The sequence below is a fragment of the Pteropus vampyrus genome, unplaced genomic scaffold (assembly GCF_000151845.1).
Source record: "Pteropus vampyrus isolate Shadow unplaced genomic scaffold, Pvam_2.0 Scaffold237, whole genome shotgun sequence".
NCBI lineage: Eukaryota > Metazoa > Chordata > Mammalia > Chiroptera > Pteropodidae > Pteropus > Pteropus vampyrus.
Window position 1 is genome coordinate 1,376,947 of NW_011889018.1, and position 10,923 is coordinate 1,387,869.

Below are 10,923 nucleotides of genomic sequence, written 5' to 3' on the forward strand. Positions count from 1 at the left end.
GGATTACACAGTTAGTCCACGGCCACGCTACCCTGAACAAGCCCGATCTCATCCCATCTCGGAAGCTAAGCAGGGTCGGGCCTGGTTAGTACTTGGATGAGAGATCACCTAAAAAGACCAGGTGCTGTAGGCATAAAAAATAAAAAAATGGATTGTGAGCTGACAAGGTCTTTGCAATCCGTGAGGTCAACCAGGGGTTGCCTCGCCTAAAAAAAAAGAATTATACAAGTAACTGATCGTCTTACATGAAAATATTTATAGAATTTATTTCTTAAATGTTTATATTAAATGAATTCAATGAAGTATAAACAATAGCTTTTATTACGATTTTAACATGACATTTACTGAGAAACTGCTACACGCCAGGTGCTTCCACATGCTTTACACGGATCATCCCATTCACTCTCACAAAAACCCTGTGAGGTCTATGTTGTTACCGGCCCCATTCTACAGTTTAGGAGACACTGAGCATTTCTATTTCTATTCCTTCTGATAGTTATTACCATCGTCTCTTCGCAATATTCTATTTGTTGGTTAAGTTTAGTCTGCTATAAGCCATGAGGACTTTCGTATTAATACCCCTATCTCCCTTCTGCCGTACTTTCTCTATATATGTAAATACAGTATTTACAACATGTAAATGTGGTTCGTTGCAGAAATAAATAGTACACTTCCTTTCTCATATAGCCCTTTTTCCAAGTGTTTCCAAAAGTCTTTTCCTACAAGTCGTCTTCGTTTTTTATGCCTTTCACATCGATCTCAATTGCTCCATTAAGCCCAGCATCCTACTCAGCTCCCTAAGCCTCTTCCCTGGAGGCCCGTCCTCCGCCCCGCTCTCTGGGTGCGCTCTAACAGCCGACACCCCAGAATCCCCTGCACTTTCTCCTGATCTAGACTCACTGTTCAAGGGATCTCCTGTCACACCTTCCTTCTTGGAGTATCTCCCACTCTGTGTTCGAGAACATCATTTGTAGTTTCCTAAAACAGGTACATGGAGGTAAATATTCTTAGTCCTCACGCGTCTGAATACATCCTTCCCCTCAAACTTAATTGTGATGACTAGTGGAACCAGGCACAGAATTCCAAGTTGAAAATTATTTTCCTTCAAAATGCTGAAGGTACTGCTCCTTTGCTTATAGTGTTGAAAACATTACTTTCATTTGTCTTCTCAGATCCTTTGTGGTGACTTTTGTATTCCAGCTATTTTATAATTTCATAATAAAATACCACGGCATGGCTCTTTCTTCATTACTTCAGGCACCTGGTGGGCTCTTTCCATTTAAAGCTTTATGCCTTCGGTTCTGGAAACATTTCCTCTTTTAGTTACTTGCTTATTTCTCCTACCCTGCCCATCCTCCCCCCGCCCAACCCAAGGCTTGCTTGACCCTAGTGATACACATATGGAGAGAGAGCAAGCACTACATATAACACTCGCTAAGGAATGAGGTACGAATCAATAATACATCGATAACACAGTTGTGAGACAGTTCATAAGAGAACCATGGTTGGGTTTTTTGTTGTTTATTTTTTTAATCCAATTGCTTTTTACAGTTATATATAATCAGATACGCTGTTTCCATGGCTTCTTGATTCCTCATACTGTCTGATACGATTTCAGAAGCAATGCTAGTGTCTCCCCATTACAAAACACAGAGAGAGATACAAACGCATTAGTACTTTCAAGCAACAGTGTTCTGTGTGTGCAGTTACTGGTTTCTTCCCTCTGCTTTCATTATTCAGTTATCTTTTCTCTAAAATTTCCATACTGCTTTCACATATTCCCTGGAAGATTTCCTCAACTTTAAATTTTAAGTGCTCTATTGAATTTTAATTTCAAATTTTAATTCCAAGTTTTTCTTGTTCTTTGTTCCTTTTTCATTTCATCCTTGGTTTCGGATATAGGTTCTCTCAAATTATTTAATAATCAACAGATACTTATAGGTTCTCTGAGATTACTTAATAATCAGAGAGATGATTAATAGTTCATTTTTGTTACCTTCATCTCTCTCTCGTCAAAGGTCATTTCTTCCATTTGTTTTAATTCCCATCTTTTATGTTGGAGCTCTCCTTGACTGCTTACATTTAAGGATGACCTACTAAAACGCGACAGGCACCACTGTGGTGACAGGGCTCGTTAATGGATAAGCTTTCCATCAGATGATTCGCCAGGGATCTAGTTTACTCAAGGGGATCTCTAGTGGTAGAACGATCGTTCTCTGGAGACATTCCACCACCCACCCTGCTCATTCTGTTCCCAGCCCGTCTCACGCTGAGGGGATAAACTCCTGGCTAGCTGTGCTCCGCACTCACAGACGGGATCCATTTTTCTTTACATATACACACGCATACATATGCGCGTGCACAGCAACAATCATTTTCTAACTGGAAAAATCTCAAGTGTCTTGAATTTGACCTGTGGCCAAAATAAAATAAAATTCACCAAGGAAAAGAGAATACGCGAAGAGAGCATTTGAAATGTTAAAAAGTATGCCAATATAATGCTCACTGCTGAACTGTTTGCAACCGAAAAAATAATGGAAATAACCTAAATGTATTTTATCTTGAGCTAATTAAATAAAACAAGCCACATACTAAGAATCAGGACTTCACAGCAACAACACTGGAAGCAAAAAACGACGACTGAACGATGCCAATAAAACAACTTCCAACCCAGCTACACCATGAATGAAATAAAGATATTTTCAGACGTGCAGTCAATCTCTAAAAAATTACCTTCCCTCTTAGACACGTGCTCACCGCGTGCAGCGAGACTACACCAGAGAGCGTAAAAGACGGCATGGGAGATCAGAACCGAAGGAACGCCAAGGGCTGCTTCGAAGAGGGGCCCCTGGAACCCTGGAACGGGACGTCCCGGGAGGGGGGCGCTGCGCCAGAGGCGGAGGGAGGGTGGTGTGGCCTGGCCGGGCCGGGCCGGGCCGGGCCGGGCCGCCCGCCCGCCAGCCCCTCGCGTCTGCGAGCGCGACCGGATTCTGTATCTGCATTCAGCTCGTTTTGAGCGTGTGGTGATGAACTGCACCGGCCCCCTCGATGGGCCATTACTGGGGTCCGCTACCGAGATCGTTCCGCCCAGCAGAAAGCTTCTGTTTGGCCCGCAGCCGAAGGCTAGAGGTCCATTGGGGAGCCTGGGATCACAAAGTACACGGCGGCTCACCACGCCCAGAGCCGGATCTTCCCGTGGTGAGCCCCGATGTCTCCACGAGCTCCCCGAGACCCTGCCCCACTGAACTCCCTGAGAGGCTTCTGTAGACACTCAGAGAAGCAGAAATAAAATCAGAATATGACCTGGAGACTCTACTCAGAAAAAATTCTCAGGGAGCTTTCAGTAAGAGGAAAGATGCTTTTTTTTTTTTAACATAACTAGGCTTATGCTTGCTACTCACATTTTTTATCCTCTTTAGGAATATATGTATGTAGATTTAATACAATTCTAAAGAAAAGGCATTCAGAATTCTTTTAAGTAAATACTATTCATTCATCATCATGGTAGACATAAAAATGTTCACATTATTATTAAATTATGTATTTTCCATACACTATTTCTGCATTATAAAATTATTAAAAATTAATTTCAGAGTATTTACAGCATTTGGTTTATAGAATGAGTTCACATAAACATCCATTTGAGTGTAATCTCCATTACACTCAAAATAAAAAATAAAAAAATCCAACTCCCTTTAAGTTATGAGAAATGTAAAATATTTTTATGGAGATACATTCTTTAACTTCATTTGACAGATCAGACCCCCGCCCCCATTGCCTTGCCAGTCAGATTTACTAACTCCCTCCGGTCCTCGTCATTTTTATTATTTGATAGTTACACTTCATTCTGCCCTAGATATTAAGCAGTAACGTCGCCGTAACAGAGAACATAATAATCGAGATAAGCAAAGTTAAATATTCTTTACAAAAAATCAATATAATTTTATAGTCTGATACGGCATAATACAAACTACTATGCTTTACATGGCAACATAAAGAACAGTACTTGAAAAAAAGCACAGTAACAGTACAAGTGTGAGTATTACCTTTTAACTAAAATTTAATAGTGCCCTTGGATCTACTAATGACAAATATTTCCAATCATCAATCAATGGCTGATTTATTTCAAGTAATAATGGAGCCAAAAAACTTCTGGTTCCATTAAAAAACAGAATTTAATAATGTCACTGAATGACCCTTGTAGAATTTGACTTACGCAAACTAAAACATTTGCATACAACAGGAGATGTCTGTTATATTTACCTTGAAGTCCGTTAAGGATTGAAGTAATTTCGATGGATTTAATATGCGCTGTATCAGAGTTTTTAGCATCGGTAAGATCCAGTTTAGATACCATTTCAGGAGATGAATTTGTCTGAAATGGTGGTTTTGACAAGCGCCGAAGTTTACAATTTTTAGGGGAATATTTTTCATCTTTGTCTTTTTCTTTGTCTAATTTATTCTAGATTAAGAGGAAAAAAAGTATCTCATGTTAGCCATAATTTACCATGAGGCATTTAATAGTGAACAATGTTAATACTCATTTTAACTCAGGTATAAAATATATTATTCAATAACATAGAGTATAAAAAGCCCCTCAAAACAGCCTGAGATGTTTTTTCAAAGTTATTTAACAAACACTGCAGAATGAGAAAAAGTTTTTGTCTAATATTATATTTAAATAGTGGAAATAAATGAGCAATCAGATAGGCAATTAAGACTAGCAAACCTCCAATACTGCAAATAACTGGTATAAATTCTTCAAAATGAAATCATAATAGGATTAAATAGTCAAAAAAAAAAAAGAAAGAAAGAAAGAAAATGTCAACCTGGAAATTTTAAAACCTGGAACATTCTCAATATAAAATGTGGGCTGGGAATGACAAAATTCCAAATACCTTCATTCAGTTGACTGCTGGGAGTAACTCTAAGCAAATTACCTGTTGTAAAGTCAAGCTGGAGGTACCCTTCCTATCTCACTGATAAGTTAATATTTTGGGGGAAAAAATGAGAAATTTTCTCCAATGCTCTGTTTACAAGCAGGTGGGGCAAAGGCTAATGTACTTCCTGAAAACTATTTTTTAAATCTTTTAAAAATAATTTATAGGAAAAATAATTTAGACAAGCTCTCTAAACAACCCTGAAGCCCTGCTACACAGTCAGGCTGTAGGATGTGAGTGGCCAGTGCCAAGCTGGACACAGAGAAGGTAACTCCTTCCACACAGCGAGCTTCAGGGCGGTGGCTCTCCTGGGGAGGACCTGGCCCAGCGCCATCAGCCCCTTCTAGGGATTTGTTAGAAATGGAAACTTCTGGAACCAGACTCAGATCGAGTGAACCAGAAATGCTGGGATGGGGCCAAGCAATGTGAGTTGCGACAATTCCTTCAGGTGAGTGTCACACATGCTCAGGTGTGAGATTCACTGACCTAGGCCATCTGGGTGTAAGTCTCAGAATGCGCTGAGACGTATGAGCACGTATGAGCACGGAGACCACCACAACCTACCAACGATTAGTGTTGGTCTAATTTTTCTGCTGTTGCCACGTCATCGATTCATTACTTTATACCAGACGTCGTAATACACTACACATTCTGAAGGCAGAAATAGTCTACCCACTCGTAGTTCAAATATGGCTTTAAATGCTTGTAAGCAGATGGCCTCAAAAACAGTGGTTCTCAGGTCAGATGAGAGAGAGAGAGAGAGAGAGAGAGAGAGAGGTGTACAGGATCAATATTTTCCAGGAAGCTTTCTCAAAATCCACATGCCTCTTTCCTTATGACCAGGAGGGGCCAAGAACTGAATTGAGAACTAAATCAGTATTTAGAAAAAACCCACATAATATTCTAATATGGCTTCTCCCACCCCTACCCTATCTTCTACCTGAGAAATACTCCTAAAACCTGCTCTGTGTAAGGAAATTGGCTTTTTGTTTTTGCGGCCATACACACAAAATTCTTCCAGTAGATAAAAACAATGCTAAATATAGCACGATTTCCATAGTTTCCAATGAAGAACAAGAGTGCAGATGAAAAGAGTTTGAGAAGGCCTGAGCTGTAACAGGGTTCCAACGCCAAAACGTTAAAAACATGGACCTGATCTTACAGTGAGAAAGAATAACCACTTTAAGAGAAAGCTTTCACTCTTTGGGGCCACCAGACTATCATTTAGCAGGAAAATAAATAGCTCCTCGCTTTGAATGTGAAAACTGAATTTCAGAATAACTATTAAATATCTTAACTATATATATATACACACCACTCAAAGCATTAAAAAGATTAAAAAAGATTCTAAAACCTAGTTAATGGTCTATTTTCTAATAAAACATTATAAGATTTCGCCTTAGAAAGAATACGAGTAATTAGATCAGACATGAAGGAACACTAACTCCCACATGAGCGGCAGCTAATGAAGAGTGTGGCTGACAGGGTCCCGTGACTGTGTTCTGAGCCACCACCGACAGCCAGCTACAGACGAGGAAAAGGGTTGTCCTCTGCTTTCAGAAGCCTCCTTTGCTTCCAGAGCAGTCTGTAGCTAGTACAGTGACCTGGGACTTCAGGGTCTCTCAGCTGGAGACCAGAGGGACAAGAAAGGGTTGAAGAGGGTAAGTGAAATCTGCTTGGGTGGCCTTCTACAACGCTGAAACTGAAAAAACCTCAAAAATCATTTAAAACCATTTCCAAAATGTCTTTCCACAAGCTAATAGAAACTTTTTTCCAATCTAGATTTGGAAAACCTTATTTCAAGAGAGTATTTCCAACTCCACTAACACTAAACACACACATATACACACTTAAAGCAACATTATGGAGGAAAAGTTCTTTAATTAAAAGCTATGACATACATCAAAACGAGCACTCACCTTTATTTTCTTCCGATGTTTTATCTTTGGCACATTTTTATCAGCAGGTCTTACTATTTTATCTGCTTTAATCCACTCGTCGTATCTAAAATTAAAAGAAATTAATATAAATATGCAAAACATATACCACAGAAGTAACTATGCCATATTAAAGGGAAACTCATAAATAGAATCAGAACATTTCAGAACTGGAAAGGACCCTGGAGATCGTTTAGCTCAACTTCCGAGTTTGATGCATAAAGCTACCAAGGCCCAGAGAGAGATGAGGGGACCTGCCCAAGGGTATGACGTCTGCTAGCAAGCCAGATCTTTGAGTCCTAGGCCAGCACTCCTTACTCCGCTACACTAAAGAGAAACTAAATCTGTACAGTAAATAACGCCTAGGAGAACTCACAATATTCCTATATCGGTATTGTTCTTAAGCAACAAGCTGGCAACTGTTTTTCTAGACACATCAGGAAGCTAAGGTAATATGTCCTAGGCTTAAATAACTGGATGTAGAAGAGCATATAACAATATAACACTTATATAATAATGAGCAATGCAAAAGCACCTAGAAAAATATCTTCTCATAAAATACTAGGAAAACATTACTAGGCGAGGTTCTTCAGCATTCTGAGGTGCTTCCTACATAGACAGCCAGCTGAGAATCAGCAGCTGTGATGGCCTCTCCACCCCATGCTGACGGCCAGCATGATTTTATAGGGTGCAAGTTACCACTGACCGCAAGAAAGCTATTTGTTTACAGCAAAAAAAAAAAGAAGTTTATTTTTGTAAAAACTCACTAGAAAGAACATTAGAAACAAATTAAACTCTTTTTATGTTCAAAAGTTATACACATTTATTATGGAAAATGGAAAACTCATGGACATTTTTAACTCTAGAACATGGACAACTGAAAACGAGCTTTTAAATTCAAATGTCCTCATTATTAGAGGCACTAAATGAAGTAATAAAGGCCTTAAGTCAACAAGTAAATGACTCGGGTCATAACTGGACTAATAAATTATATTCTTGCTCTAGAGCAGCCCTAGAAAATATCTGTAACTACTCCTGGGCTGCAGGGAAGCTCAGGGCTCAACCCACAAGGGTGTTTGTACCTGTGGGAAGCTGCCGAGGCCACAGTGATAATTAAAGAGAATGAGGGAGGAATGAAATGAATTCTAGGAAAGTCTTTATTTATATAATCCCCACTAACTAGGTACATGGCCCCGGTCAAGACATTCTCGACATCAGACTGTTTATTCTGTAGAAGACTGTATTTTTAAAATAAATAAAAATAAGACTGCATATCACATCTGGTTTTTTAAGGATCAAATACATAAGGACTGTAAAAGTTTTAAAGCAAATATTCTTTCTACTAAACACACTCCTTTTGTGATTTCTCCTGGCACAGTAGCACCTCCCTGTACGTTTGCCGTACTTTTAACTTTCCCATTAATACCGAAAACCGCAGTACGCTAGAGAAGAAAGCAATTTAGTTCTTTCCAAAATCGGAGTGCAGGTGGAGAAACAGAAAATAACTCTGCCCTCTGCAAAGTGGAATGTGAACTCCCGGAAGGTGCTGCTGTTTAAATATAGTCATGGAAATCAACGCTATGTACTTTGTTTAAAGAAAAAGAGTTTTCTATGTTCTTACGAAATAAACTGAAGATAAGACAGTTCCCGATGGTTATGCATAACACCCACGTGAGCTACACAAAGAGATAACAGGTTTTTACCCTTCTTAACTAGACTTTCTGCTTTGTAGTTAGTTTAATAATACAAGACAGTTTTATTGCCAATACTACTACTTAATTCGACTTGGGGTTTTGACACGAATTATATTTCGAATTAGGGTAAAACAGTAGTTTTCAATTTAAGACTACCACCACAATACTGTACATTTATATGTTTTATATGGAGCACCCAACACATCAAAAAAGCAAAAAACAGTTACTGCCTCCATAGTAAGAATGTTCACCGTGATAGAGGAAGACGTCTTTGTGACCCAGAGACAATGTATGCTGCTTAAATTCCCTTGGGAACAAGATAACAAGATACTAATAAACAAAATAACGGCTGCTCAGAATGGTACCAGCTGATGCTCCCTGCCTAAGCTCCGGCAGCGCATGGATGCTGTATGGTGATGTTCATACAATAACTTCTGCGACTGAAAGCTTTTCAGGAAGAAAGGGTTTACTGAGCTATATACTAGCCAGGATATGGACCAGGTGCTGGGGCCTGCAGTCTAAACCTGCAGCAGGGCTGGATGGAGAACACTGCACATCCACGACCTAAGGCTGACGGGGCTCTTGTGAACAGTAAGTCTGGGGAAGGAAGATGGAAGTTGTTTTGAAAGGATAGATAAAGGGAGTGGGAGAAGATGAAGCGGGGCTAGTTCTGGGAAAGGTGCACAGTCTGTAAGAAACAAACATCTGCTGCCTTTAGGGTTGGTTGTGGGCAACAGCCCAGAGAGTTTATGTGTAGTGGCGCCTGGTGGCCGGCCATTCCTGCTATTTCCTCTAAATAATGGGGGGTGGGGGTATGTGGGGATGGCCGGGGACAGCACCTGGAAGTCAAAGTTTCGGCACACACTCAGGAATGGAAGCACTCTTGTTGGTCTCTCGAAGCTGTAAACTGATTAGCCTTTCTTGTCTCTTCCTTCCATCCTCTACCTACAGTAATTTAATTTTCTCCTTGTCAGTAATCACCTTCTCCTCAGATCAATCAGAAAATAAGGATTGTATGAGAGGACTGCTTATCAGAAGAACTTCAACAGTGAACTTAGGTGTGGAAAGAGTGCTGGACCAGGCAGGAAACAGAAAAGGAAAATTCTGGAATTGGATGAAACAAACCACAACCACTTCTAAGACACGTGAATAGTAGTAATCGAACACTATGGTCCTACTATTCTGGATAACAATTTTGTTTCAAAATTAAAAAATATTCTGTATGGTTTTAGATTCTTTGGAAAATTCTTTAGGTATGTTTCTCACTGGAGTAATTACGTGGTAACTTATAGTTCCATAAATATTAGCTAATATTACTGACTCTATTATTTGCCTCTTTCCTTTCTTCCTCAATGCTTTTTGTTTGTTCAGGCATTCCTGTGTTCTGGCAGCATTCTTTTAGAGGTTTTCTTTTCTCAGCCTAATTTATGCTCTTTTCATAAAATGTGGTAACAGTTATTGTTATTATAATTAATAGCTTTTGGAACTATAACATACCTTAAAAAAACTGTCAATGAATTTATTTCACAGATTAAGAAACTCAAGCCATGGAAGTAAGCTGACCCTGCAAGCTATAGGCTTGTCAAAAAGCACTACGTGGAAAGTTAGGGAAGAAGGGGCTGCAGACTGCCTGTTAAACCGTGTAATCCCGGAAGGACGGCCGAGGGACGCCAGGTCCCATTCAGAGTAAGCAGAGAAGAGGAACAGACCAGCAACCGAAAAGCCTCATAAAAATGCACAGTATGAACCAAGCCATGAAGAGGGCGAATGAGTGAAAACAAGAATTTCGGTTAAGGGAGCTTTTTCAAACTACAAATGCCCTTACCGAATAGAGGTTGAGATCTCTGATAAAACGTTAAGAAATATTTCGAAACTTCGAATGAAGTTCTAAATAGCACTTTAGTTGCCTGATTAATCTTACAAGGAAAAAAGATGATCAGAAAATAAACCAATAGCTATAACTCTGCATTTGAAAAACAGGAAGTGTTCTTTCCCTTTATGTAATTACTCATTAGAGTGTTATTCAAATGTTCTATTTTCTTTAAGAATACTTTCAAAGAATAGAGGAGAAAAATTTGTGTGAGAAAAAAAAATGGTACCAAAAACAAAAAAATCTACAGACACTAAATTACATAAGAGCTAGACCAATTTAATTTTGACTTTACTGGTGCCAGTTAATTTAAATAAAGGAGGTAACATCAGTAGGTCAGGATCTCTGATTCCCTACCATATATCGAAACTAAAGACTCGAATGAATGGAATATCGTTCAGAACTACAAGAAAAAGCTACAGTTGATCCTGTTTATCGATATAAACTCATACTTTTTATATATTTAATGTATGTTAAAAAGA

General features: G+C 39.2%; 1 protein-coding gene and 1 pseudogene across 1 annotated transcript in view; one reads left to right on the forward strand and one right to left on the reverse strand.

Annotated features, from left to right (window-relative positions):
- The window catches only part of ARID4B (AT-rich interaction domain 4B), a gene marked incomplete at its 5' end in the record, with an annotated part of 66,738 nt that overhangs the window by 13,624 nt on the left and 42,191 nt on the right, over window positions 1-10,923 (reverse strand). Inside the window, 2 exons of the mRNA XM_023519780.1 lie at window positions 4,264-4,462; window positions 6,860-6,944. Of these exons, the coding sequence (XP_023375548.1) occupies window positions 4,264-4,462; window positions 6,860-6,944 (284 nt within the window). The remainder of the gene's footprint in view (window positions 1-4,263; window positions 4,463-6,859; window positions 6,945-10,923) is intronic.
- Window positions 15-133, forward strand: LOC111728916 (annotated as a pseudogene).